The sequence below is a fragment of the Stigmatopora argus genome, chromosome 9 (genome assembly GCF_051989625.1).
Source record: "Stigmatopora argus isolate UIUO_Sarg chromosome 9, RoL_Sarg_1.0, whole genome shotgun sequence".
In the NCBI taxonomy this organism is placed as follows: Eukaryota; Metazoa; Chordata; class Actinopteri; order Syngnathiformes; family Syngnathidae; genus Stigmatopora; species Stigmatopora argus.
Genome location: NC_135395.1, coordinates 2689532 through 2717503, shown reverse-complemented (window position 1 = coordinate 2717503; position 27972 = coordinate 2689532). Strand labels below are relative to the sequence as shown.

Below are 27972 nucleotides of genomic sequence, written 5' to 3'. Positions count from 1 at the left end.
ATGATAAATATTAAAATAAAAACGCACACACTTGAAGCATTCACTAAAAAGGAAACTTGTGCCAAATGTTAAAGCAATGTCAACAGAAAAGTTTTGTCTTGCGCCAAGCTTTCATAAATTACGATACTTAGTTGTTATTGATATTATTCAGTGGAAGCAAGATAAGCGCAATATGGTGCATGTTCCACTTCCTCCTTCCGAGGGGCGTGGCCTGACTGCTCAGTTTTCAGCTCTCTCCTATCACTTGATGGCGCGTTCCCATTGGCTCATGTCCGTCACACGTCACAATCATGATTAGAATTGATGATCGGACAGTCTGATTTCATTGTCTAGCAACGGGGACCGTGGGGAAGAAATCTGCTTGAATTTTGGGTCTTCGTCTGAATTGGACTCAGCAAGTACGGACGTCATCTCATTTTCCATTTGAGTTGTTTCCTGTTAGCCCATTGAATGTCACCGCAGGAAGCCCGGATCACTAGAATGGCATGCGGTGCTCGGGAAATATCGCGTTTGTAGGAAAAGTTTAGCTGCGGCTGTCCTTTTAGGAAAGCTATGCTAATGCTAACACACGTTTGCTTACGGACACGGCCGATTGGGCCTGCAAGCTAACTACGTTGAAAGCGAGTGTTCTGTTGTGCCGATTGCCGGAATTCTTTGCCGTGTGCCTGTCAGCTGCAAACTAAAAGTAGACGCGGTTTGAGTGGTAGATTTATTTATCAGTCGTCACGCAAGTGGCTTTGCTAATTATCTCTGTTGGTTTATCATTGCCGACAGTGGCCATGCGCACTGAGCTTTCCAAAATAAAGCAACTGGATGCTTATTGGTCGTACGACACCCCGTGATTTGTGTGTATGTTCTTCTTAATCCTCCTGAGAGGGTTTTACAAAGTTGGTCACTACAGTTTGTCGTTATTTTTTATCATCATCATTATTATTATTTTTACCGTTAATGAATCTGCTGGTTGCTACTGATATAAATACCCATTATTGTCGCATGGCAACAACTGCTTTTGACCCCCTGTGGATGAATATACTACTTGTTATTTTAGAAGAAAATAATTTTAAGCCTTCAACACTCACTGTTCTGTTTTTCTTACGTTTGCCAACAGTGGGTCAGGTGCACTGAGCATATGTAAGTGAAGAAAGATGGGGACCACATAAGATCATGGATGTTTTGCTGTGATCAGCATGGAATCCTCATTCCCCTCCGGTAGTGGCATGGATTCATGGCCACAGAGGCGTGGTTTCCAGACTGTGAGTATAGCAGTCACATTATCCTATACGTTTAACCATGGTATTGTATTTACTTGTTTTAAGGAAAATAAAACAAACAAACAAAAAAAGATGTTCCTAAGGCTGCTATATTTTGGAGCTCCCACTACAGACATTTTCTTGGAATCACACTGCTTTGACAAATGGATTGCTGAATAGTGCCAATAAAAATCCTTAATCCGTTTTGTCAGCAAACGGATTGTATTGTTAAACTTCATATAATGTTTGCAATCTGTAATTACTGATTGCAAACCTTAGTTACTGTGTTACATTACTGCTTTTGATTACTTTGTAGATGAACCTGCGGTCAGTATTCACATTGGAACAGCAGATCATCCTGGAACGTTACTACGACAATGGGATGACAAATCAAAGCAAGGCATGCTTCCAGCTAATACTGCAATGTGCTCAAGAGACCAAACTAGATTTCAGCGTTGTCCGGGTGAGCATAACAAAACAGCAGCAAATTTCCTTTTGGTGACTTCGTATCACTCAGTCGCTGTGATGATCTTTAGTTTTACTGATTAAATCTTCCCTCACTAGACCTGGGTCGGTAACAAAAGACGGAAACTTGCCTCTAGGGAAGACCAGAATGGAGGCGTGTCCCATCCCTTACCTACTCACGGACTTGCTGGGGCACTGTTGTCCAATCACACACTAGGTGGAGGAGGTCTAGCCAATCATGGGCTCTCCGCAGCAGCATTGCTCCCATCTGAAATCGCTGCCGTGCGGAATATTCATAATCGTGTACACCTTCTTCCCACATCATCCTCCTTTCCTTCTTTCTCGTCATCGTCTTCCTCCACGTCTTCTTCGTCGCCTCTTAACAGTGGGAACAACGATAATGACGTCATAAACACCAGTATGTACTCCCTGAACTCCAACCCTCGCCCCTGGCCAAAACCCACAGGACCTATGAAGTCAGAGTCTGAACTCTCCGCACTCTCTCCCACCCCCCTAATCAGGCAGGCCATCCAGAGCAGGACACACGCTAGCGCCTCATCTCTTCACTCAAAGCAGGTGTCATCGTCACAGAATCTGCCATCCCTCATATCTCCCTCCACATCACTGGTCTACACTGCGGCAAGAGATATTAAGACAAGTTTGCCCCTCAGGGATGTAGGATTGACTGCAGGGATAGAAGGCCTACCTCCCAGCTGGACTCGACCTGGAACGTCATTAACTCAGCCATGGTCCTCTTCTCATTCCCAAACTCCGCTTCAGCCTAACTCTGAGACCAATTTGCAATCACCACCGCCTGGTCACCAGAAAGGCAGTTTGTCCCTCACTCTTAAAAACTCGAGTTCTACCTCAGAGCAGACACCTCGCAAGCAGCAGGTGTTCAACTCAGCAGAAAGAATTGAGGGCACCAAAATCAAGGATGGAATAGGTTCTACCTTAAAAGTCAAGGAGATTCAGAAGCCAGTTTCACACTCTTTGGATACCAGTCATAACTTCTCGATTGCTATGGAAACCGGAGATGAAGAAGATGAGTGGCAAAGGGAAGAAGAACTGTCATTCATGGCTGCTCAGAATATCATCAATCAGGAGGAGGCAACATCTCTGGTGAAAGGGAGTCCCTCATTGGCCACAGCCTGCTCCCCAAACGTTCCGCTCAATAGCGACTCTACTCATCAGGGCAACTATTCCTTCACACAAACCTCGCTTTCTATGGAAGCCAATTCACAGGTAGGAATGTATTTTCTGAAGTTGTCCACCTGATTGAATTGAACCACTGAACCTAATCGTGATTTCTCTGTTTGTAGAGTTCAGCCAGTGCTGCCACTTGTTATATCAGCAGCTCCAGAAAAAGAACAGTGAGTCTCATTCTGCCAATTCCAGTGCAAGAATGCAACACACACTCAATGGACACTTCACTAGGTATACCAGCATATAGTAGTTCCTCAAATAGTGGCCATTAACAACAGATTACTGCCATTGCAACCAAAAATAAAACACTGCAATTAATTTATTTCTTAACTTCATTTGAAAAATGCCCTGTGGCCACTATTTGCGAAAACACAGAAATCTAATGAGATTTAGAAGGAAAAGAGAGCTGGATAATAAATATTATTATTCAGGTTTGACTCACTGAACTACTACACATGCTAATTTTAGAGTGTACTGTGGTTGCTTGACTTCTCCATACCCATCCTTAACATTTTTTTGTGAGGTAATAATGTCCCAGAATAAATGGTGCTTATCATCTTTGTGCATGTTGTGGGTTCAGTTCCAGGATCGGACTCAATTCAGTGATGATGATATCATTCAACTGAAACGCTACTGGGAAATGGGCATGACCAGCCTAGCCTCTTTGTGCAGAGAAAAGATCACTGCTGCAGCAAACCACCTCCATGTGGATACTGAAATAGTTAAGGTAAAAACAATATATAATATCTGCTTCTCAAGAAAAATGGACTTTGACGCCATCTACAGGACACATTTTCGGATGTGAGTGCCAACTGCACAACTGTATATAAAATGCTAGTGTGGAAAATTATAGAACATTTGGAATTTTGAGAGAAGTGAGCTAATAATTGCTTTTAAATTGAGATTAAGCCTAAACTGACTTTTTGTGCACTGCATTTTTCTTTTGTTCCTGGTTTACAGACCTGGATCAGCAACATGCGAAGAAAGTACCGTCTCATGTGTATTGAAATACCACTGCCAAAAGGTGGGCCTGCTGTATTCACAAACACAAGCTCCCCCAGAGGTGAATCTCCAGTGGAGTTTAGCCCTGAGGAAAAGTGTCTGAGAACACCCGAACTTGGAGATGACCCGAATAATAGGGCATCTATGTGCCTATCTGAAGGTGGGGTCACTGCTCCACTCGCATCAATATTTAACACTCTAGGATGGTGTAACTCAGTGTTAATTCAGCGCTTTCATCTCCAGACAGAACCATGGACTCGCACCATAGAGATGAAAATGGAACAGATGTGACCAGTGCTGCACAATTGGCTAATAATGTGGTACGTGTCCCTCCTATGTTCAGGTTTGAAACATTTAGCATCTTCAGAGATACTACATTATTACATTATCTTGTACGTTTAACCATGGTATGGTCAAGGAATACTTAATGAGTCACTTTTAGATTTTGGACAATTATTTTACGTCATTAAATGGGAATAGCAATGACTTTGACTGTAACATGTTTTTATAGAAGGTTGAAGTAGTTGATGAGGACGTCGAACAAGGTGACGATCAGGATGAAGTAATGCCCTTGGATCTAGAGCAGATGCAAAGTCTGCTTGAATTCAAGGTGACGAACACACACTTGCCTTAGTATGTCTTGTTATAGTCTCTGAAGAATCCTTGTCCTTCTTACTGAAAACACTTCTACTAAAAGAAATGATTTTATTTTGAACCCTTTCAGCATGAAGAAGTGCAGTTCTTGGAGATGGAGCTAGGGAACCAAAAACAAAAATACCTGGACCTTGTAAGCTTCACAAAGAGGCTGCTGTGTGCTGTGAGAAATAAAGATATGGAGAAACAGCAGGTGCCCTTGACGATAGGATGCATTTTAATATTAACCTCAACTTGATAAGTATTTATTTTTCTATGTTCAGGAACTCATTGCCCATCTACCTCAGCCTTTGGACCAGGTGTTGGACATGACCAAGGACAGAGGAACTCTGCCTGATGTTGTGTCTGAAGACAAGTCCTCCACTTGCCACATTACCATGACAAAACGCAATGTTGAACATGCACAGAAGCTAACAAACGAAGGTCCGCTACAGATGAACATTAAAGAAGACAATTACATTAAAGTTATTGAGCACTCTGCATCAGAGGAGCAAATGCAAGGAGTGCAACAACATTAGTGACTATTACCAACTCTTATGCACAATGTTTCCAGATGCTATTCAAAACATTTTTGAAATAGGATTTACTAGCTCATCGTCATTTTAAAAATACTCTGTGCCTGGTGCCTGTGGATTGAAGTTTCACTATGACTGTTTGGCTCACTCAGTTCATTTTTATTGCATTTAAGGTAACTGCCTTGTATCGGTCAAGTCTTGAAAAAAGAATACAAAACATACAAATGGTTTGTGACTTGTTTCCTACTTATAAATAATGTACAGTGGAGTAACTTTAGTGTCAAATGCGGTTCTAGTTTTCTTTCCCTGACAAAGGATTGTCCTCTTAGCCACAAAAGTGAATCTCAACCTCATGCTTCAATTTCCTCCATATTTCAGACAACCGTCTGAATGGTTGTGTTATCAAGGAGGATTGTTTCTCAATTTGGTGTGATAAACAGGAGAATGTCCAGAATGGGAAGAGATGGCTACCATGTTGACCCTGGGATCATCCTAATGTATTTCGCTGCTGTTCTTCCCTGGCTGATACCACACTTTGATTAGACCCATGGAATTTTGACAAATACTTCTCTTTGTCAGCTTGAGGGATATCCTCTTAATCTGAAGATGAAAAATCTCGATTGCATTCCTCCCCATCTTTGCTAGCTATATCTATTTGTTCCTCCTAACCTGCTACTCAAGTGCATGCAATGCACACAAGAATATTCTGTAAAATCGCAACAATTTAATTTTGTTGTGAAAAGAATAGTAGCGTAATACTAATGAAACTAGTGGAAGATTACAAAAGAAGAAATGTAAATATGATTTCAAATGCAGGTTTTATATAAATAGTATTGAAAGTATGAGCAAATATAACAACAGACCCAAAAGACAATCTTTGTAGGCCAGTGGTGTAGTACTACAGCATATAAGAAAGCATGAACAAAAGCTTTTTTGTCTGTATTTTTTTCTTATAAAATTAATAAGTCATTTTTGTTAGTCTTACCATTTCAATTTGGAAAAGGGTAGTTGAATTTTTTTATTTTTATGTTTTTCTCCAGCTAAACATCGTAGTGGGTCACTTTTGATCCGCAATACAGCACAAGGGTTAAGCCTCTTATTTCCACCAGGACAAGAGATGGTCAGGCTTGAACATTCGGCTTTAGGATCGGAGACATGTGATGATGGCAACAGGAATCTGATGTCATCTGATCATTTTTATTGCATCGATTACCAATATACATCGCCTTTTTAAGCATGCCATTTTCTCTGTCGAGACGCGGTGCTCTGGTGGGGAAGGGGGAAATCCTTTGCTGAGTTGCGTCACTAATACGTCAATAAACTCATTTACAATGCAGTTGCCTCAGTAGCCGCCATATTCGCAGCAATGGCAGGGTAGCGATTCCGTGGCAGAGCGCATGGTCCAATCACTGACATCAAATACTGGCGCACTGACACCCAAAAACCACGCGGATCGTGGAGCACAGTCATCCACGCATCTCCTCACCGAACGATCGAGCAGATCAGCCAGGATTCTGAAGTGGGGGGAACATGTATTTTGGAGTCGGGGTCTAGGTGGACGAGGATGCCTTAGATTTAAAGAAGAATCCTGGCACAACATGGAGATAAACAACGTCAGTACTGAGGTGGGTTTGTGTATTGTTACTCGGTATTCTTTTAGCTTTTTCCACAGATTTTAGGTATCCTGTGGCGGTGAAAGGTTAGTTCGATTCGCGTCACGACTTCCAGCGCGTTGCAAAGCATGCTAATAGCTACCTAATGCTATCAGCTGATTAGATGTTTATATATTTTTTAATCGCCTGTCTTTATCACTTCCAAAACGGTCCGGACATCAGCACGTCGGAATCGCCTGTACATTTACACCTTGCTTTCTTGCAGCGTTTGTTGTCATTTATACTTCTCATGTGGAGTTTGGTGCTTTGCTAGCTTAGCGCGCGTAGCCTAAACATTAGCATAGAGTTGGTGTGTCTAGTGACAGCTCTCAGATCAGGGAACTTTTTAAACTCCATGATCGATTAAACACGTCTGATATTTATTTATTTATTTTAATTTTTTTACTTGGCAGCACGAGACGTTTATATTTCCGTAGTTAATACAAATGGCTGGGTTGTCTGCAACACATTTTATAAGACATAAGTAAACACAGTCAATAGATATAAAGTGATGCTGTTGAATATAAATTTATTGTCCCTGGGGGAAAGCAAATTCTAATAGTTTTCATGTTTAACAAAGCCAATATTTACTTCTGTTATTCATTTGAAACATCAGTAAAATAGTACTGCTAAATTAACTTTTCCGTTGCCCGCAAAAGACGTTTAATTCATTTTGATGGTATGGACCCAGTTCAAATGGGTCGGACGTCTATCGCCGTCAAGGCCACTCAAACATCAAACTTCACTGTCAGCATATCCAGTTCAAATGGATTTGGCATCAATCACCCTAAATGGTAGTCAATGTTAAATTGCATTTATGCGGTTACATGCAGCCTCACAGATATGAAAACACCAGTGACAGTGTCTGTCATTATGCAGCACATCTCTGTATCGACTACAGACATGTCTTTCTTCCACATGTTAATGTTTTTTGTTCATATCTTACTCCAAATAACACAGATTTCACATATCCTGCAAGCAGCGCATTGACAGCACAGAAGTAAACATGTAGATTAGCCACTCAAACTGGAGTTGCCTTTTAATCCACTTTGCATCAGCTTCAGAACTTTAAAATCACTTAAAGAAAGCCATGTTCAAAGAGCATTAGGGCTTTCCAAAAAGCATTAATTGTTGAGAATGGCAGAAAAAGGCCTGCCATCCTGCAAGTGTAGGCTGCACTCTTTTTACAAGCTGTGATGAGTCGCAGCAGAGGTGGGAGTGAGGATGCATATGTGAATGATGTCCTGGCTTTAGCTCTAGCCCGCATGTCACACGTTTTGATTTCACGGAATTGTGTCTTGTGTTGGAATTCTTTCGTTTTTGGCATTTTCAAAGCTAATACTCTTACAGATTTCTGTCACTCGGTCGTATTGGAAAGTGATTTGTTGGCCTCGGTTCTGTGGGTGGGTGTGAGTGAGTGTATGTCAGTTGCTCCACCCACTGAGAGTGGGCTTACGTAGTGCTATGACTCATCCCCTCTCTTCAGAGGCTTGATGGAATTCAGCACACACAAATACACACAGATTAAATACATCATGCAGTAAAATAAATTTCATCATATGAACGTGAAAACCTCTGCAGTCCAGGACAATTGGTACTGATGTAATTTGCATGCACATTGCACGTTTGTATATTTTTTGCTTGACTTGTATTGTTGTTTTTTTGTAATTTTATTATTATTATTATAATTGCACTGCAGAACTGCATTTTGTCTATCAGAATTGATTAACTCATTGTTAATACCATGAATCAGGGTGATATTATCTTTAGGAGGCTAAATGCTAGGAACATCACTTAAGGCATTAGATATTTCTCCACCCTAGTGCAGGTTCTTTGCTTTGCTGCTGTTTAGTTATACACTTTTAAAGCATGGATTCTATTCTATTTGTCAACAAACATAACTGCATGCAGCTGAAAATGCTGTTATTGCATGTGACTCATCATATTCATCTGTTGATTTGTACACCGTGGGCGTGCAGGAGCTGAAGTCTTGTTGAGCTGAAAGCTTGCATGCACAAGCTTTCCTTGAGCTTTGTTTTTCCCGACTTCTATGATGTCATTTGTTTTTGCGGTTGTAGGTCAATGGACATCAGCTCATCGATGAGCCCATGGAGGAGGGAGAGTGTTACACACACTGTGTAAGTCAGATTTGAGATTTAAATACATGGACACTGGTATACCGCCACCTCCTTACAACAAGTGAGGATTTCAATGTATTAACTTGACTGCATGTGCTTGCAGGATGAAGGGACCTACAAGGAGATTCCTATCACACACCATGTGAAAGAGGGCTGTGAGAAAGCAGATCCTTCGCAGTTTGAACTCCTCAAGGTTCTGGGCCAGGGCTCTTTTGGCAAGGTGATGACAAAAGTAATCAAATCGATCTCTCTCTTTTTTTTAATCATCCTAAATTGTTGTTTCTTCATAAGGTATTTCTGGTAAGAAAAATTGTGGGTCCGGATGCCAGTCAGTTATATGCAATGAAAGTTCTAAAAAAGGCATCATTGAAAGGTAAGATGACTTCACAAAATCCTGATCACAAAGTGTATGGTTCCTTGCAATTGAACATTTTAATCTATGATGGCACTCCTGTGTTTATGTCCAGTCAGGGACAGAGTTCGCACTAAGATGGAGAGAGACATCTTAGTGGAGGTCAATCATCCCTTCATAGTGAAGTTGCACTACGGTAAGAAAAGTGAGAACTTAAAAGTTTGAATATATATCAGTAGAGCTCTGCAGACATTTTTTTTGTAAATTTATTTAATTTGGTAACATTTTCAAGTCTTGCTCTATAAAATAAATGTTAATGATGTAGAGCAGTGGTGTCAGACTCGGTCGGGTTGGTTTGCGAGCCGCTTTAACGTCAACTTGATTTCACGGACGGACCATTTTAGATATAATATTTAGATTTTTTAAATAAATGGATTAAAAGAACTGGATTAAAAGCCCTGAATATTCAGTTTTTTATAGATCTAAAACAATGTTTTTTTGAGCTTTTTATATATATTTTTAGATTTTACTAAATGATTTTTGAACTAAAAACACAGAAAAAAAATGATTACAAAATTACAATTATTTCTTTAAAAGGGGGAAAATCAGGAAATTTAATATACATCTATACTCTTCATTTTAATTTGATCCTAAAACAGAAAGTTGGCACTCATGATTTACTTTCCCGGGCCACACAAAATGATGCGGCGGGCCAGATTTGGCCCCTGGACCGCCACTTTGACACATAATATAGAGTTATTGAGTCCATTTAATATTTTTCAAGACAATGCATATATCTTAAGTAATGCTGCATAATATATTGAAAACCTATCAGAGTAAGGCTAAAGCCTTCTATTTTTCTCTCACCAGATTTAGTTAACACTTGATTTTAAACTTTTTAAGAAATATTCCATTGTTGTTGTTTATATCCTGCCCTGCCCAAAACAAAGTCACTAACATAAAAAGATCATGTGCTCTAATATTTTGTTGGATCGCCTTTAGCTTTGATCACGGCACGCATTCGCTGTGGCATTGTTTCAATATGCTTCTGCAACGTCGCGAGATTTATTTTCCATCCAATGTTGCGGTCATTTTTCTCCAATAAGTTGCATTGATGATGATACAGTTGGACCGCTGCGCAAAGCGTTCTGAAATGTTAAAGCTACATTTGACAATGTGCGTTTTGAGTTAAATATTATGATATAAATATTTCCAAATTGCATGGCCTTATACCTTTGTAAGTACTTTACGTATTGATTGTCTTGCTTAGGTTGATGCAATTGAGCAGGATGTGCTCAACATCCAGCATCTTCTTTGTAAATCATAGTTTAACATTGTAATGGTGGTTTACATCATTTCTTTGCATTACAGCCTTTCAGACGGAAGGGAAACTGTATTTAATACTGGACTTTCTCAGGGGTGGAGATGTATTCACTCGCTTATCCAAAGAGGTGAGCCCATGTCCTGCTACCCTTTGCGTGATTGTACTTTAAGCCCTCCTATCTTTATTTCTTTCTTAGTTTGAAAGGCAACAAGAGCTCACGTTTATTTTAAGGGCGAAAGATGAATGTTATTCAAACACAAAGGAATTGTTAAAATGAAAGTTGGACATGAATTTGGTGTAAAGTCATTATTTAATGGTTTAAAGGGTTTTTGTAAACATCAGCTCTTGTCAATTCACATCTCTTTTGTGTTCAGATTTAATCAAATTATGAGTGCATTTCCGACAAGTGCTTTCAGCTTTTTAAGTCTTAATTGCATATCACTTTGTGGCCCTCACCAAGTGCTTTCTGTGGTTTCACTAAAAGAATGCAAGTGATGTGCGGTTGCGTGTTTGAATGAGATTTTTTAAAGCTTGTCTCAGGAGCAAAACAAAAGTTTTTGCCTATCAGATCAATGGCATAAAGAATGTAGTTACCTTCTTGAAATGTTGAGTCTCTGAGAACATATAGTAACCACACTATTTGTCGTTTCTGACGTATTTTGCACTTTGAATTGTTCAGAGAGTAATTCTGTCCAGTTCTTAACAGGTTATGTTTACAGAGGAAGATGTGAAATTCTACCTTGCAGAACTGGCCCTGGCCCTTGACCACCTGCACAACTTGGGGATAGTTTACAGAGATCTCAAACCAGAGAAGTATGCGATCCCACTTTATTCTCTGATCTACACACATAAACACTACCTGAAACCCTTCACAAAGTGTCACACACTTACACTTTTTTTTGAATGAACTTTGAGTTTAAAAAAAAAAATCTCATTTAATCGTTTGCATTTTTGTTTGTCTAAATGATTCTTTCCATCACAAAAAATGTCCTGCTTTCTCCCCAGTATCTTGCTTGACGAAGCTGGACATGTAAAGTTAACAGGTATGTTTTTTACACTGTGTAAAATGTTCTATTGCAAATTTAGTAACCATCTGTATTTTGTTAAAATATACACATTTCTTTCAATTCTTGAATATCCTCAAATAAAAATGTTCGGAATATAATGTAGGGTTTATTCATTTGTTTGTTTGTTTTTAAGCAGCTTAACTTAGTATGACTGGAAAGGAGATATTCAAAAGATGTACAGTTTAATTTGATCTACAACCTCTGGATGGGACTGTCATGTTTTTTTGTTTGCCCAGATGACACATAATCGGATGTCATTGTGTACAGACTTTGGCCTGAGCAAGGAGTCAGTGGATGCTGACAAGAAGGCTTATTCTTTCTGTGGTACAGTGGAGTATATGTCCCCTGAGGTGGTCAATAGGAGAGGACACACACAGAGTGCTGACTGGTGGTCGCTGGGTGTACTAATGGTATGCAGGAATATTAGCTCATCATTATCAAGTAAAACATTTTAGTCTTTTAAACTGATTTTTTTTGGACATGCACCTGGTTAATAATAATTTCTACTGCTGGAGATAGTTTATAACAAATAATAATAATAAAAATGCCTTATTTCAAGAAATTGTGGTAGTGGAAAGCCAATAAATTCACCTCGATATCTTCAATCAAACTGCTTAAAGCTGAGACATATCGCAATCTTATTTATTTTAACTGACTAGTTCATTTTATAGTTATTGTATTACTTTTGCTTTCCCATATTTTTTGCAGTTTGAGATGCTAACAGGAACATTACCATTCCAAGGGAAAGACCGTAATGAGACTATGAACATGATTCTCAAGTGAGTAGTGAACTAGAACCATTAACAATAGTATCAGTGCATGAAAAATGAGAGACTATATCTATAAATATACTAGAGTTTTTTTGTGTATATATACGTGTGGGTCTGTGTATTGCATGTATAATTACTTGGCCCAATAATGGTTTATTTAATCTTTAAATAATGCAATTTTTTAATTACTGTTCTTGATTGTTTCTTATTTTTTCAAGGAAGGGAAATTTAGGTGACAAAAAATAGCTTCAGGTTTCATTGACCAGTTGCATTATGGTACATATTTTCCTTTTTCTATTTCTTCCATTCTAGAGCAAAGCTAGGAATGCCTCAGTTCCTTAGTCTGGAAGCCCAGAGTTTGCTAAGGATGCTGTTCAAGCGAAACCCCACGAACAGACTAGGCAAGTAGTAATCCAGTTACTGGTGAATCACCTGTAACCTGGATGTTTTCAAACATGAACCTGTTAACTGCATGGCAGTTCATTAAAATGCATCCGGCGTACCGCAGAGAAAAAAAGAAACGTGTGAAAGCGTTGATCCCCTTTCGCGATACAACCTGACCGTGCCAATTATTTGATCATTGTCTTCAGGGGCTGGACCCGACGGTGTGGAAGAGATCAAACGCCATGCTTTCTTCTCCACCATTGACTGGAATGTAGGCACACACACAATCACTTTTAATTTCCCACCCACACAAACACACATGTAACTGGCTTCTGCTGAAGATTCACACCTCACAAATGTTCAGTTTGCCCAGGACTTTGTCTTTGCCAACCCTGTATGTCCGCATCTAGGCAGATGGCCAGTTCTGGCTGTGTGCACTAATAGCACTGTGTGAGTGTTCATCAGCCAGCAGACCGCTATTGGCCATGCATCATGGTAGCGGAAAAGGAATGGGTTCTTTTAAAGAGCAGTCTGGCCTTTCTACCTCTCATAATATATCAGAAAAGGTCCAGGATTTGTCTCACACGCTCTTTCTACTCTGTGGACACAAAACAATGAATCTTTACTGTGACGGTAATTAGGAGTTTGTAACATTTTAATGGCAACTGCTGTTTGTCTGAGCCCTTGGGGATCTCTTGATAATTTAGTCCAATAGTAAAAAAAACCTGGATTAACCTGTCTGAAAGCCCAGAAAATTGGATTAGTTAGACACTTAAATATGCTGTAGGTATTGTGACACCTGTACTGTAACTTTTCTGACACATTATCTTTACAGATTAGAGGCAGCCAGTGGTAGGTTCTGATCCTTAATTCCCTGAAATACTAAAATGTGTCCTTTCTCAGAAACTATACAGGAGAGAGTTGCAACCCCCATTCAAGCCTGCGGCTGGTAAACCAGACGACACGTTCTGTTTCGATCCCGAGTTCACTGCAAAGACGCCGAAGGGTAAGTATTCCTATACACTCCTTCTCGGTTCAAGCTTGTAAGCTTGAAAACGATCCTGCTGTGTGTGCATACCTGTCACTACATAATTTATTGGGTGGTTGTGTATTCGTCGTCTTGTATTATACAGCATCGCTGTTTGGTTTAGACTCCCCAGGTATCCCCCCCAGTGCAAATGCCCACCAGCTCTTCAAAGGCTTCAGTTTTGTTGCTCCAACGCCAATGGATGAAAACAAAAGTTCCCCGCTTCTCAGTATACTCCCAATAGTGCAGGTAAACTTACTCATTCCCTTCTTGTGTGTGTGTGTGTGTGTGCACATGCACTACCCAAATCTACCTATCCATAAAATGTCCAAAACAACAACAACAACAACACATACATTCGTTAATCTAATTGCATGCTGTTTATAGCACAGCGATTAGGTTAAAACAATATTTCACTATAATGGTACATTGCTTGAATCATGAAATCCTTTTACATGAAATCTGAGGTTTTTTTCCCCGTCAAAGTTTAGAGGAACTTGGGCTCCTTTGGATTCTGAGTAAATTGGTACTTGGAGTTTTGCCTTGTAATAACTAACAAAGCACCATCATCTGAGGGCTGTTTGGACATTTCAAAGGCATACATTGATCACGTTACTCCCAATTCCATTTTTTTTTATGGTCAATCATGTTTGGCATCATAATTTGTCACTCATGCCTCTAACTGAATTATTCTTTGATTATCTCTCATTCAGATTCCTTTAAAACAATCAAGTTATTATGCAAAATTTCATCCACAGAATAAACTTGGATCATCGGCAAACATTCCATCAATAAATTGCAAAAAACGATTCCTGTCGACAACCTAGACAAAATTTACCATAGGATTTTCAGAGTTTAATGTTAAACCTGCAAACAAACACTGCTCTATTCATGACAACTCCTTTTGATTTTAGCACGACACTGCTGAAGAACTGCACTCTGTGTGGGAGGTTATAGGATTAATTAGAATCACTGTTTTGTGACAGTGTAGGGAGTGCAGAACAGCCTGCTCACAGATATATTTTCATATATAGGCAGCTTATTAAAGATTCACTTGGTTACTAAGTGTACACGATGGGGATCCAGGAACTCCAAACACATTTTTTTTTTAAATAAATATATATAAGAGAAAAAAATAATAATATGTACTCTTTATAAAAAGAAGCAACTTCATGCTTTCTAAGTAATCGTGTTTTTTTTCTGTCCTCTCAGATGCATGGGGGATCCAAATTTTTGGATCTCTATGAACTGCAGGAGGACATTGGAGTTGGCTCCTACTCAATTTGTAAACGCTGTGTTCACAGAGTCTCTGCCGTGGACTATGCTGTGAAGGTGACCAGTTGCTGCCAATGAATGTTAAAATGCTTTTTAGTAAAAAGACTCACTTCCACATTGCTACACATATTGGCACATGTTTTCAAACATACCACAGTTTGATTTGGCACCTGTCATGTTTCACAGCAGTGTAGTGCTAAAGTGCATGACCATAGTAAGCATGTGGCATATTGACAGCTAGAGGAGTCATTAACCCCCTTCAGACTCAAATCTGTGTTATTTTATTCTGCAATGTGCTTACCCAATTCACCATCAACACAACTTGGCCAAGAAAGAATACCCTTAAATGGTCACTGACTAAATAGAAAATTAAACTTGCTGAGCAGTGAAGGAAAACTAGGCACCGTTTTTATTAAGTTAATATTTAGCTGTACAAAAGTATGATTTTTCTAAATCCCACTGCCACTGTTTATAGATATTTTTGCCCGCGATATAATATATTACACTGATATTCAACTGTATTTGCGTTTCATTGTGGCTCATGGAGGATTATGCCATTATAGTTTAATGTTTTGTTCATAGAACCTTGTTTTGGGCCATTATCCTGTTTAAGGACCAATGACATGGCCACTAGGACTGCACAGTTTGATCCCTGAAATTTTATAATACTACGCTGTTCATACTTAAGACCTTCTGTCCTGGGTGAAGGAAATAGGACCCTGCACATGACCAAAACTCTAATTCAAATCCATTTTTGTGTATGTGAGGGATGTCATTTATTTTCCTTTGGGAGTCGCATTAATATTGGAATTCAGTAATTTTTTTGCTGTCAGTTGAGAACCAAAGCATATACATGCAAAACTAGTTGCTTTCATATTTCTGTTTTGAAAATATGTTTAGTGATGTGGATTTCCAGTAGAGGGCAGCACAGCCATTGATGTCAGTTTTTCACGCCAACTGAGAAGGATTGGTCAAAAACGTACATGATGCAAGCAATTTGTTTCTTAATGTCACAGATTATAGACAAAAGTAAGAGGGACCCTTCTGAGGAGACTGAGATCCTGATGCGATACGGCCAGCATCCCAACATCATTACGCTAAAGGATGTCAGTACAGTATTTGTTTGGATGGCGTTTCCTTATTTTATTAAGGGTGGAATACTTTGTCAAATATGCTGACAGGCAATTGTTGCATGCAAATGTGCCAGGTATATGATGAGGGCAGGTATGTTTACCTGGTGACGGAGCTGATGAAAGGGGGAGAGCTTCTAGACAAGATCCTCAGGCAGAAGTTCTTCTCAGAGCGAGAGGCCAGTGCTGTGCTTTACACCATCACCAAGACAGTTGACTACCTCCATTGCCAAGGGGTGAGGACATGCATCCACAGAAGCACACTAGGAGGTCAGCGATGGTCCAATATGTTTACATCATCTTTTGTCAGGTAGTACATCGAGACCTGAAGCCCAGCAACATCCTGTACATGGATGACTCTGGAAATCCAGACTCAATCAGGATCTGTGACTTTGGTTTTGCAAAGCAACTTCGAGGAGGCAACGGCCTGCTCCTTACACCTTGTTATACCGCCAACTTTGTGGCACCAGAGGTGAGCCATTACTTAGAAAAGTGACAATACCAGTACCACTTGAGGTAATAGGTCAGCCTGCATGATGAAGTCAGTCATTTACATTGGCAGTACTTCATCTTGGACTGTCTTTTTCACGTCTTCATATTCAGGTACTAATGCGGCAAGGTTATGATGCAGCTTGTGATATATGGAGTCTTGGGGTTCTGCTATACACAATGTTGGCTGGGTAAGACTAAAACAGGACAAACTTTAACATGACAATTGTGCTTTTAACTTCACATTTGAGCAAGTTGGTAATTTTTATTCTTTCGTGTTAAGGTATACCCCATTTGCAAATGGCCCAAATGACACACCAGAGGAGATTCTTCTTCGAATAGGCTCTGGCAAGTTTTCTTTGACAGGTGGTAACTGGGATTCGGTATCAGACAGCTCAAAGGTATAAGAGTCTTAATTGGCATCCACATTTGTAAATATTTTCACGTGTTAATATCTTATGTGGTGTGTCTAAAAGTTGCTACTAAAAGTAATAACATGCTCATTGTGAAGGAAAACATACCACTTTTCTTAAATGTTGCAGGACCTCCTGTCCCACATGCTCCATGTGGATCCTCACCAGCGATACACAGCAGAGCAGGTTCTAAAGCATTCCTGGATTTCTTGCAGAGATGCACTGCCACACTTCCAGCTTACGCGCCATGATGCACCGCACCTAGTCAAGGTGAGTGGTCCAACCCTCTCATTGTAAATTTCTGTGCAATGTCTTTACTTATCACAGTCAAGCATTGGATTTGAATAGTTTTATACTTACAGTTCCACCTATTTTGTGTACTGTACCTCTAGATCAAGGGTGTCAGACTCGGGTTGGTTCGCGGGCCGCTTTAACGTCAACTTGATTTCACGTGGGCCAGACCATTTTAGCTATAATATTTAGACTTTTTTTAATAAATGGATTAAAAGAACTGGATTAAAAGCCCTGAATATTCCGTTTTTTATAGATTTAAAACAATGTTTATTTTAGCTTTTTTTCATATTTTTTTAGATTTTACAAAATGATTTTTGAACTAAAAACACAGAAAAAAATGATTAGAAAATTAGAATTATTGATTTAAAAGAGGGAAAATCAGGACATTTAATATACATCTATACTCTTCATTTTAATTTGATCCTAAAACAGAACGCCAGCACTCATGATTTACTTTCCCGGGCCACACAAAATGATGCGGCGAGCCAGATTTGGCCCCCGGGCCGCCACTTAGATGGAACCTAGAGACAGGAAAATTGAGTTGGGAATCTAATGAGTAATATCTTCTGCAATAGTCTGTACATGTACCTCGAGATACAAGCTTAATCCGTTCCGGAACTGAGCTCGTATGACGAGATTCTCGTAACTCGAGCGGACGTTTTCCATTGAAATGAATGGAAAACAAATTAATTTGTTCCAGCCCTCTGAAAAAACACCAAAAACAGGATATTGGATTTGAAAAAATGTTTTATTTCTTCTAATTCGCCATCTATTAACAAAGTAACACATAACTAGTGGTTTAATAGTAATAAAATGTGTTTAATCTAACTAAAATTGGGCAGATTTTGCCGACGGGAGACAGAGACGTTTGGGGGCGTGGGGGGGTCGTTTTTTTTTCCACGACAACGCACTCGTAAACGGAACAAACAAATTTAAATTAACTTGGATTAATATATACAGACACTCAAACATACGTTGAATGTAACTTTACACAAAACTGAATTCTAATTTTGTTGTAATCTTTTGTTACCTTTGTTTTCCGGGTTGGCGGTTTACCACGCCTCCACCCTCACGTTCGCTATCGATGAACTGTTTGCTGTTGTATTGCCTTCAAAATATTCCCAAAATGATGCACACAAATGTCCTCCCAATAGGATAACGCACGACCACTTGCGAACGAGAAATAGTCTTTAAAGAACGATCGCGGGAGCTTCTTTCCTTAGAAAGAATAACAGGAAATACAATAGTTGAGCTTACCCCCGTATTGATTGTGGGTAATGAAGTTTTATTCTGAGAAAGGTTGCCATTGCCTATGGGTGTTGTGTGCACGAGTGTACTTCATTACCCAGAAAGCCCTCTTTTTGCATGCGTGTTGCGCGTTTCCTGGTCTTAGGAGAAACTCGTCTGAATTAATCGTTCCGTGCTCGTAAATATTGTTATACACGAAAGATATGCAAAAAAGACCTGGCTTGGTTGCATCACGAAATTTTGATCGCATGACGGGCGAATTATTCGATCGAAATTTCCGCCGTAAGACGAGAATTTTGTATGACGAGCGGTCGTATGACGAGGTACCACTGTATTTGTTTTCTACAAAAAAGTACATTAACGCTGTAAATATCGAACAATGTATTGACAACCATGTTGGGGGTTTTGTGAATTCATAAAACAAATATTAGATGAGTTAGTTCATTTTTAGCCTCCTTTCCTTGCTCTAGGGAGCTATGGCTGCCACTTATTCAGCGCTGAGCCAGAAGACAAGCCAGGAGCCTGTTCTCGAGCCCGTAGCTGCATCCAGTTTAGCCCAACGACGCAGCATGAAGAAACTCACCTCAACGGATATGTAGAAATACACACACACACACGGACCCCCATGGTACCATACAGACCTCAATCATTCAATTCTACAGTCTCCCATTTTAATGTATTTATTTAACCAAACCAACACACGTGGCTCCATGCACATGCCCACTTGACAAGGCTCAATTGCAAAGATCAGTTCAAAAGCAAGACCAGACAATTGCATCTGTTACTGTTGGAGACAGACCTGTATTTATTTCCACAACTTTCATATGCACTTGCCCTCCTCGCCTTTCATTCTTTCTTCCCCGGGAAGAAATGCACCAGCTGACGTTCTACTTCACTGTGATTGGCTGATATAAAGCTGCTTCGGTAAACTGTGCCCACCCCAGGCCTCCCACTGCTCTTCATCTCTGTTCTGCCATCCTTCCCACTGCAGTTCTTTCTCCTTCCTTGATTGAGTTTCCACTTTTCTTTTCTCCACCATTATGAAATAAAAAGGTATGAGAGTGCTAGATGACTAGTAAATGAGAGTCACAAATAGTTTCCATACTCAAAGCTGACAAGAATCAATTTGATTAATTTTTTGAGGTGGTGATGAATTCCAATGATATAAATCATCTTCAAGCACTTTTGGCAGTATAAATGCATGTGTGGACAGATGCTGTATTTCCTTAACCTTTACTTTGTTTGTGGTGCTAACCATGTACGTATCAAAAGTGGTCTAAAGACGCTGTGGAGAGACAAAATGTCTTGAAATGAATGTGATACATTGTGGTGACTATGACAGAAGTTCTGAATTGCACACAGACATATATATTACTTGCTAATTTATTTGGTACGCCTGGATTAAACTAATACAGTGGCCCCTATTAATGAGGCTTTTACTGCATCGGTTTTCTTTTTTTTTTTTCTTTAATGCTTGATTGATGAAAAGTGAATAGCGTGCAAAATATCAGCACTAGATTTAAAACAAACCTTTCTGGATGGAAAGAAAAAATAGGATCATATGGTGCTTATACTTATTTTTTTAGTTTTGTCCGTGTGTACCGAGTTCATTCGCAAATGATTGTATATAATATCTTAATGTACAGTGAATATTCTAAAGATGAAGAGCATGTGTGGGAGCTGTTGGGAATTCTCTGGCGGGAATGAAATGCACCCATTCAAACCAGAGAGGCTGAATCAAAAAAACAAATTCCATAGATATCTCTTTAAAAAAACATTCTGAAAATTGTATCATATTGTATTTATTTTATTTGATTTTTAAGATTCTATTTTTCTTTCAAGTTCTGTATATATTGGCATTAAAGATCATTATTGACATGCATTCACGGTGATCTTACATTCATTGTAGTATTCCAAAATACAAGTCGATGTGCCAAGTACACCCCAACAGGAAGACTTGCTGGTCAGAGTGTAGAAAAACTGCCCATTTTTCCAAACACAGTTGTGGAAGTTAGGCTACCAGCCCAACATAATATCTATTCCTCCCCAGACCCCCCAGTTATTAAAAAATTCCAGCAATTTCAGTGACATGTCTGGTACTTCTCAAGTATAACGAATGTATACATAGTCACTAAAATATATACTTGTCTGCAAAGTATCATTTCAAAATAGCATGGAACTGGTCAGCAAATCTGTCACACACTTCAGAGCATGCATGCATAAAGCCTTGTGTGTGTAGTTTGGGCTTTCCCACAGAGTTTATCTTCAAAACTCAAAAATGATTTGAATACAGTCTTTATGCCAAAGTCACCTGGGATGGGCTCCACCTACAATGTGACCTAATGAGGTTGGGCATTATCAAATGTTAATTAGTTGTTAAAATGTACTGTTGAATATTTTTTTCAGTTTTTTCCTCAAGATATGCACACAGTTGAATACGCCACTAGGTGGTAACACTGTTCAGTACATGACTGGCATTTTTTGCAGAAGTGCCATCTGAGATATAATTTCGTTGAGATTCTGAAATAGATCACTGGACACTTGATTAGTCTGTGAGAATAAAAAGATAAGACAAAATTGAAGTAAAATCCAATTATTTCTACAATTTGAATTAAATGACAATTTAAAAAAATAAAAGTTTAATGTTACATTCATCTGATAGGATAGTTTTATTTTATTTTAAGTTTATTATAGTAAAATGCCCTTATGTGGCCCTTTTTGTATTAATTACAGTTTTTTTTTTTTTTTTAAGTTGAATCTTACATTCATCTGATCGGACATCAAATATTTCAAACAAAGAGCTTTAAAAAAAAGTTTATTATAGTAAAATGCCCTTATGTGGCCCCTTTTTGTATTAATTACAGTTTTTATACCAGCTTTCTGATAATCTGCATTTTAGGGTTTTGGATCCCTCTTCATCTTTACGATACTACTATATACATTTTCAAGAGTTCAATTAAGGTGTGTGGCCTTCTCAGTTAAGCAGATGGGAGACTGTTTCATGGGTATTAAACCAGGTGTTCTTAGTTTGGGCATTATAGATAGGTGCCATTTTTAAAAAAAAAATTGTGAATGCATAATTTGAGGGATTCTGGTTGAGTTATCAACTCAAACAAATAAATACAAATTTAATTCTGACCATAGAGGCATCTAAAGCTCCCTTTTTTTTACTCCTTGCTCATTTTAATTATTTATTTTTAAAATGTGTTGAATTATGACCTTTTCACCCTTCAGTAATAGTATTGCCATTTGAATCCCCGCTCCCTCAAGCTTTACGATCGCCTCAATAGCGCCTGTGAGATGTAGACTAATCCTGAATAATGTCTCTTACGGCCCCTTCATATTTTACTCTGCATCCTGTATGTTATGTAAATGACCACTTTCTGCTCTTTTGTCTGACCAAATCTGTGTGTTTGTGGCCTGAATAGACAGCAGAAGATTGGGATCTGGGCTGGAAAGCAGATGGATAGAGGCATGAGGAAATGCTACCATCATTATATATGCAAGTGAGCACACACATACACACACACACACATACACACACACACACACACACACACACACACACACACACACACACACACACATGCACGCAAACACACTTGCCCATGGACCAGCTGTTGTCCTCTCTCTCTGTGGCCATATGAGTTGACTCCATGTCCCTCCTCTCTCTCCTGGATAATGCATCTGCAGCCTGGGAGCTGAGAGGTAAACAGTGAGGCTAATTGCTTTGACACACTGCTCTTTGTTTTGGCCTCCTGGTGCTAATCAAGCACTCTGCTAATAAGTCTGGCTGGCAAGGAAACATAACGGAGTTCAGACTGGGAGGAAGTAAAAAGGGACAGGCTACGTCACTTCGACTGCATGATGTAGTGTTGCAGCCCACTTTTGGATACGTCATTCACATTTCCCACAGTGATGCTGTGAATGGTAGCGCCCCACTCAGGTGTGAATCTATTTATCCTCATTAACAAGAGTCTCTCCAAACTCAGCCAATTAACACACTGCTCCAAATGAAGCCATTAGCTGTCACATGAGGTAGAGGTAGATACTGGTCGGCTGCCTGCGTGCGTGCGGGTGCATTCATTCTTGCTGCTAATAAAAGCAAGAGAATTAATGGAGCGAGCGTGTGTGATAATGAGTTAATGTGGAACAAGCAGGACAAGCAGTGATCAGCCCTCTTGTCTCAAATGAAGATATCACATACTGTGATTTACTCTCCCACAACCATAAACAGGCCTTTCTGACCTCACTTATCTGTGTGTATCCTGTGTTTTGTGTACGTTACGACGTGCATGGTGTTTGTTAAACATGCTGTAAATGGGATGGCGAAAACTCCCCTTTAAGTGCAGAGATGTTGCTTGACTTTGAAGGTATCGGAATTGTGCCCTTTAATTGCTACTCTGCTGTAGTATGACAGCAACGGTTCGTTGGAGTCTGCACAAAGGATTTTCAAAATACTCAGTACCAAGGATTTGTGGTTAAAGTTGCTGTTTTTTTTTATCTGGATTCATTAGGAGTTGATGATGTACTCTGATTATATTGAACCCCAATGTATCTCAGTGCACAAAGGAATATCCATATACTGTAAAAATGCAATGGGCAGAAGTCCTTAGCCCATATCATGTAACAGTTGTTGCCTTAAACACAACATTTGTGTATTGCAGGAATACACTATTTGTTTTAAAAAATGGCCGAATATTTTGTATTACACAGCCCAAGTATCACGCGCCCAAATATAAGATTTTAAGAAACTGATCATGCACCATAGTTTAGGAATAAAATGACCACAGAGACTAATTTAAAACCACTATTTCCCTTAATACGAATAGAAACAATTCAAACTAAATAGTAAATAGCTGCTTGGGGGATTATTTACATAGCTACTACTATAAAACTCTATTACACTGTGGTAGCAGCAGCAGCTTGTTCCACTCAAATTGGTAACTCAGAGTTATTAAGATACTTTAAATGGAATAATGGGTACAATTTGTATCATCCAAAAGAGATTTTAGTGGTTTGGTGCAGTTTTGTGCACTCTTTCATATTTTTGATGTTCTTTAATTGACAAAATAACAGTAGTTGTATGGCTCACAGGCAAAAGGGAGTGCAGACTGTTCGGACAAGCTGCCTAAATGGGTCAATGATTTCTGCGCAACAAGTCCAAAACAACCCAAAGCAGTTTTCAGAATCAGAAACAGAATTTGGATGCTTAGAAGTCCCTTCAACACCCAATCATTTAGTTTCTACTGGGACAATACACTCACATATGCATGCATGCTTACACATTGACACGCATGGAGCCTGTGCTAGCACTATATATAGTAATGCACACTATAGAGTGGAATGGAAATGTTTAGGTGAAACCAGATGCACAAACTACATTAATTTCCACTGATTATCAATTTGCATTTCTGTTAGATTTTCCCCAAATTCTAAAAAGTGAGCAGTGTTACATATAATTTACTAGTAATATATGCATATATGTAAGTGTGTGTGCATGTGTGTGTGTGTTTTTTTCCTGACTATATGCGATACTGGAAAGTGTTCTAATTTTAAAATAACTTAAATCTCACTTTGCAAATGTGAAGTCTATGATTTACTGGATTTGACCTACCTTGGCCCTATTTAGTCAGTGGTCTATATTAGATAAACATTACAAACAAAAAATATTTGGAATAGGTTTTGGTTTCCATGATTTTAACCTTTAACTGAGGTAGAAAAATACTGACTTTAAAAAGAGATCAAAATGGGTCTGTGCTTAATTAAAGCAATGACAAAAAAAAGAATCAATGATTTGTTCCATCCTATCAAGAAGTCATCACTTCAATCTGAAGTATCTTATCGAAAGTCTAAGCTAATCGAAAATCAAACATATTGGATGACACATTTATACTGTTAAAAACTATAAATTCATGACTTTTGGCTAACACACACACAGATACATATTTTGATATATTTTTTTAACTGAAATGCACCTGATTTTTTGCCCTTGACCTGTTCCCAAAGTCAATCATTTCCACACTAGTGAGATATTGAGTTAATCTTTAAAAATGTGCTTCCTTACAGAATTTCGATGTTTTCTCCTTCCAAAGGAGCAAAGATATAGTTTCTTTTCAAAACTTTGGATTTTCTGCTCATTTGCTTGTTCTCCACCCCAGACGCATCCAAACCGCCCTACTGTACTCAGCATTTACAACCAAAACATTTAGCCACTGTTTTTTTCTATTTTTTTTTTCTTTTATATTGTCACAGTCGTCCCTTTTACCTCCATCCTCACCCTCTCTTATGCTGTGTCCCCCAACCCCCTCCCAGGGCCGCAGACTGAGGAGATGCATAAATTCAAGACACATTAGTATTCCAGTCAGGCTCTCTGTTTTCAAGGCAAGGCCTAGCACCCTTTCCCCCCTTCCCCTCCTTTACCCTCCCTCCCCAGCTCTATTTTTGAATCATTTAAACAGTGCTGCATTTACTTATTTCAAAACCATTCCTAATTTATTTTCCGGCATCAGTTTTTTTTTTCAGGAATATAGCTTTATTTTGCTTTCGCATGGCCAATTATACGGAGCTGTAGTCTTTGAAATGAGATTCATCTGCTTCTATGCGCGCGCGCGTCTGTGCGTGCGTGATTGTGCGTGTGTCACCGCGTGTCTACGCACGCGCTGTCAGGCCCACTGGCCCAGCCGATACATCACGCATGTCCGATCAAGGAGGGCAGAGGGCCTTGACAATAACATTTCAGAGGAACTGCATGCAGAATGAATTCTCTCTCTCTCTCTCTCTCTTGCTCTCTCTTTTTTTTGTGACCAGCCTAAGGCCAAAAATCCATCGAGCCACTCAAAATTTTACAGCAGTGAGGGACATCAAAATCTTAAAAGGAAATCATAATTTGAACATGCATAACAGGCAAAGGGAGACGCTGCTGTTGATGTAGAATTTTACATTGGGGTTTTAATTGTTTATTTAACTCATTACTTGAAATAACGACTAATTAGTAGTGTTCACTAAGTTTACTTAGAAGTACATTTTATATTGTAATTGTGAATTATAATAATAATGAGGAGGATGGTGGTAATACTATGATAAAAATAATGTATTATTATTGACATTATTTTTGGACAGGGAACAATTGTAGCAAGGAATTGTTTATTACAACATACATAGTTTATTTCAAAACATAATACAAGCTTTATACTGAAAATAAATAATTACTTGAGCTGTCATCGAAATTTGGAATAAAACAGCCGAAACAGTTCAATCTTATACTGAAAATATTTTTTTACATTGCTAATTATAAGTGCAGGAATAACTAAGAGCATTTGTTTAAATTAACGACTTCAAAAGGGTGATATATAAAACTGTACAATATTCGAAAAAATACTTGTGAAATAAACCAATAACAGGAGTATTTAATATTATAAAATTTGGATAGTGAACGTACAATAAAATTATAGGCAGGTGTATAGCGTCAAACCCATTTTTCTATTCACGGCTCTTGTTCAGAGTCTACACAGTTTAAATGGTCGAAGATGAATGAAAGTAACAAACAAATCATTTATAAATAGCTGTTTTTTGTTTTTTTAGAGAGAGAGGCCTGATTAACTACACAGGCCACAATGGCGGGGCAAAAGAAAAAAAAACAAGATTTGAAGTGCTATTGTGTTGCACATACCACTGGATTGAGGGTCTATTTGCAACTGCAAAAATAATATCAATCGCAGATACGAGTATGCTACAAAATAATATCATCGGAAGATTGTGAGCTCGAGTGAAAGGTACAATTAATTATACGTGGTGCCCAAAAGAAGTGTCATAGAAAAAAACAATTCTAAGAAAATCTTTTGTGTCATGCCACAATAAAAAGGAGGAAAAATAGGAAGCAAAAGAGCAGTCCTATTTGTCGGATTATGGAGACAAAAAACTAAAGGCGCTGGTAGATTCTAGGCACATTTTGTATCTTTATATCCAAACATTTTTGACCGGCTCCTGCACGCAGTGTCGTGAAATGCGAAATGATGCCCTCGTGGCGCTTTCAAAAGAGGCCAAGGCCGAGGGGTTTATCTCCGGTCCTGCTGGAAGGAGGGAGGTCTTCTGGCTCTGGAGGAGTCTGACTCGGGCCTAATCCCTCCCGGATGGGGGGCATCGGTCAAAGGTCGTGGCACGAGGACGTGTCCCCCGCGGTCCCGCCGTGGGAATAGGACCCGTCGTGGGTCGGCGGGGGCGGCGGCAGTTCCCCTGGCGGCGTCATCCGCTTCTCCTTCTGCCTCCGGTTGCAGAACCAGACGCGGACCACCTCCTTCTCCAGCTGCAGCGTGTCCGCCAACGACGTGATCTCTGGCGCAGAGGGTTTGGGGCACTTGAGAAAGTGTGTCTCCAAGACCCCCTTCACGCTGACCTCGATGGAAGTCCTCTTCTTCCTCTTCCTCCCCTGAGCTGCTATCTTGTCTATACTGCTGGAGCTGCCCGTGGTCGAGTCTGCCTCTTCCAGCCACTTGTTCAGCAGCGGCTTGAGTTTGCACATGTTTTTAAAGCTCAGCTGCAGAGCCTCGAACCTGCAGATGGTGGTTTGGGAAAAGACATTACCGTAGAGAGTGCCCAGTGCCAAGCCTACGTCGGCCTGCGTGAAGCCCAGCTTGATCCTCCGCTGCTTGAACTGCTTGGCAAAGTGCTCCAGCTCGTCCGAAGTCGGCGTCTCCTCGTCGGAGTGGTCGTGGCAGTGGTGGCCGCCCAGGTCGCCGTGCTCGGGGCTGAGCGTGTCCCTGAGGCCCGGGTGCATGCCTTGGCCCGACGGGTTGGGCGGAGGCGTCAGCCCGCCGTGCTCCAGCATGCCGTTGACGCTGAACCCCGTCTGCGAGTAGATGTTTATCTGCTGCCCGGCGCTGATGGACGAGTTGTGCGACACCGGGGTGCCCCACGCTGCCGGATGGCTGTTGTGGTGTGGCGAGTGATGAGCGACGTGCGGCGAGCGGTGATGGATAATGCCCAGCTGCAGGTCTTCCCTGCCCGGCTTGACGTCCTGCTGCTCCATCGAGGCCGACCACGGGCTGCTATCCGATAGGTTGCTCGCCCACTGGTGCCCAAGAGGATGCCCGTTGCTCTGGATGTTCTGCAGGTAGTCGCTGTGCAGGAGTTTCTGGTGGCCTCTGTAGGGGCTGGCGGGCTGCATGGCCTGGCTGTCCGGGTGGATCATGGGACTCGAGCCGAGCAAAGTGTAGGGGCTGGAGGCAGCTGTGGCCATGCTGGCTGCTCAACCCCACTGGCGATACTAAAAGTGAGCTTCAGCTCAGCCTCTGACATCTCCCCCCCACCCCTCTCTC

At 40.0% G+C, this 27972-nt stretch overlaps 3 protein-coding genes across 3 annotated transcripts; 2 read left to right on the top strand and 1 right to left on the bottom strand.

Annotated features, from left to right (window-relative positions):
* Nucleotides 1-236: 236 nt before the first annotated feature.
* On the top strand, nucleotides 237-5320 carry LOC144082167 (highly divergent homeobox-like). The gene is made up of 11 exons (XM_077609080.1): nucleotides 237-398; nucleotides 1109-1253; nucleotides 1567-1713; nucleotides 1815-2960; nucleotides 3038-3088; nucleotides 3502-3648; nucleotides 3882-4083; nucleotides 4167-4243; nucleotides 4435-4533; nucleotides 4648-4770; nucleotides 4841-5320. The coding sequence occupies exons 2-11, from the start codon at nucleotides 1188-1190 to the stop codon at nucleotides 5093-5095; spliced, it is 2313 nt and encodes a 770-aa protein (XP_077465206.1). The 5' UTR covers nucleotides 237-398; nucleotides 1109-1187; the 3' UTR covers nucleotides 5096-5320.
* Nucleotides 5321-6422: 1102 nt separating this feature from the next.
* Nucleotides 6423-20537, top strand: LOC144082165 (ribosomal protein S6 kinase alpha-6-like). Its single transcript, XM_077609079.1, has 22 exons — nucleotides 6423-6717; nucleotides 8823-8882; nucleotides 8986-9102; nucleotides 9174-9255; nucleotides 9350-9430; nucleotides 10606-10685; nucleotides 11265-11371; nucleotides 11564-11601; nucleotides 11893-12035; nucleotides 12334-12404; nucleotides 12708-12796; nucleotides 12986-13050; nucleotides 13683-13785; nucleotides 13931-14055; nucleotides 15019-15138; nucleotides 16098-16187; nucleotides 16289-16447; nucleotides 16522-16683; nucleotides 16815-16891; nucleotides 16984-17101; nucleotides 17243-17383; nucleotides 19126-20537. The coding sequence occupies exons 1-22, from the start codon at nucleotides 6490-6492 to the stop codon at nucleotides 19252-19254; spliced, it is 2385 nt and encodes a 794-aa protein (XP_077465205.1). The 5' UTR covers nucleotides 6423-6489; the 3' UTR covers nucleotides 19255-20537.
* Nucleotides 20538-26461: 5924 nt separating this feature from the next.
* Nucleotides 26462-27897, bottom strand: LOC144082168 (POU domain, class 3, transcription factor 4-like). The gene has a single exon (XM_077609081.1). It carries the CDS (start codon nucleotides 27891-27893, stop codon nucleotides 26802-26804), a length of 1092 nt encoding a protein of 363 aa, XP_077465207.1. The 5' UTR covers nucleotides 27894-27897; the 3' UTR covers nucleotides 26462-26801.
* Between the last annotated feature and the right edge of the window lie 75 nt (nucleotides 27898-27972).

Excerpts from the sequence above, each read along its gene's own strand:
- LOC144082167 (XM_077609080.1), top strand. The coding sequence starts at position 1,188 with ATGGAATCCTCATTCCCCTCCGGTAGTGGCATGGATTCATGGCCACAG. Across the intron at positions 3,649-3,881 it reads TGGATACTGAAATAGTTAAG|ACCTGGATCAGCAACATGCG; the intron begins GTAAAAACAATA and ends CCTGGTTTACAG. Across the intron at positions 4,771-4,840 it reads AAGATATGGAGAAACAGCAG|GAACTCATTGCCCATCTACC; the intron begins GTGCCCTTGACG and ends TTCTATGTTCAG.
- LOC144082168 (XM_077609081.1), bottom strand. The coding sequence starts at position 27,893 with ATGGCCACAGCTGCCTCCAGCCCCTACACTTTGCTCGGCTCGAGTCCC.
- LOC144082165 (XM_077609079.1), top strand. The coding sequence starts at position 6,490 with ATGGTCCAATCACTGACATCAAATACTGGCGCACTGACACCCAAAAAC. Across the intron at positions 12,797-12,985 it reads AAACCCCACGAACAGACTAG|GGGCTGGACCCGACGGTGTG; the intron begins GCAAGTAGTAAT and ends CATTGTCTTCAG. Across the intron at positions 13,051-13,682 it reads TCTCCACCATTGACTGGAAT|AAACTATACAGGAGAGAGTT; the intron begins GTAGGCACACAC and ends GTCCTTTCTCAG.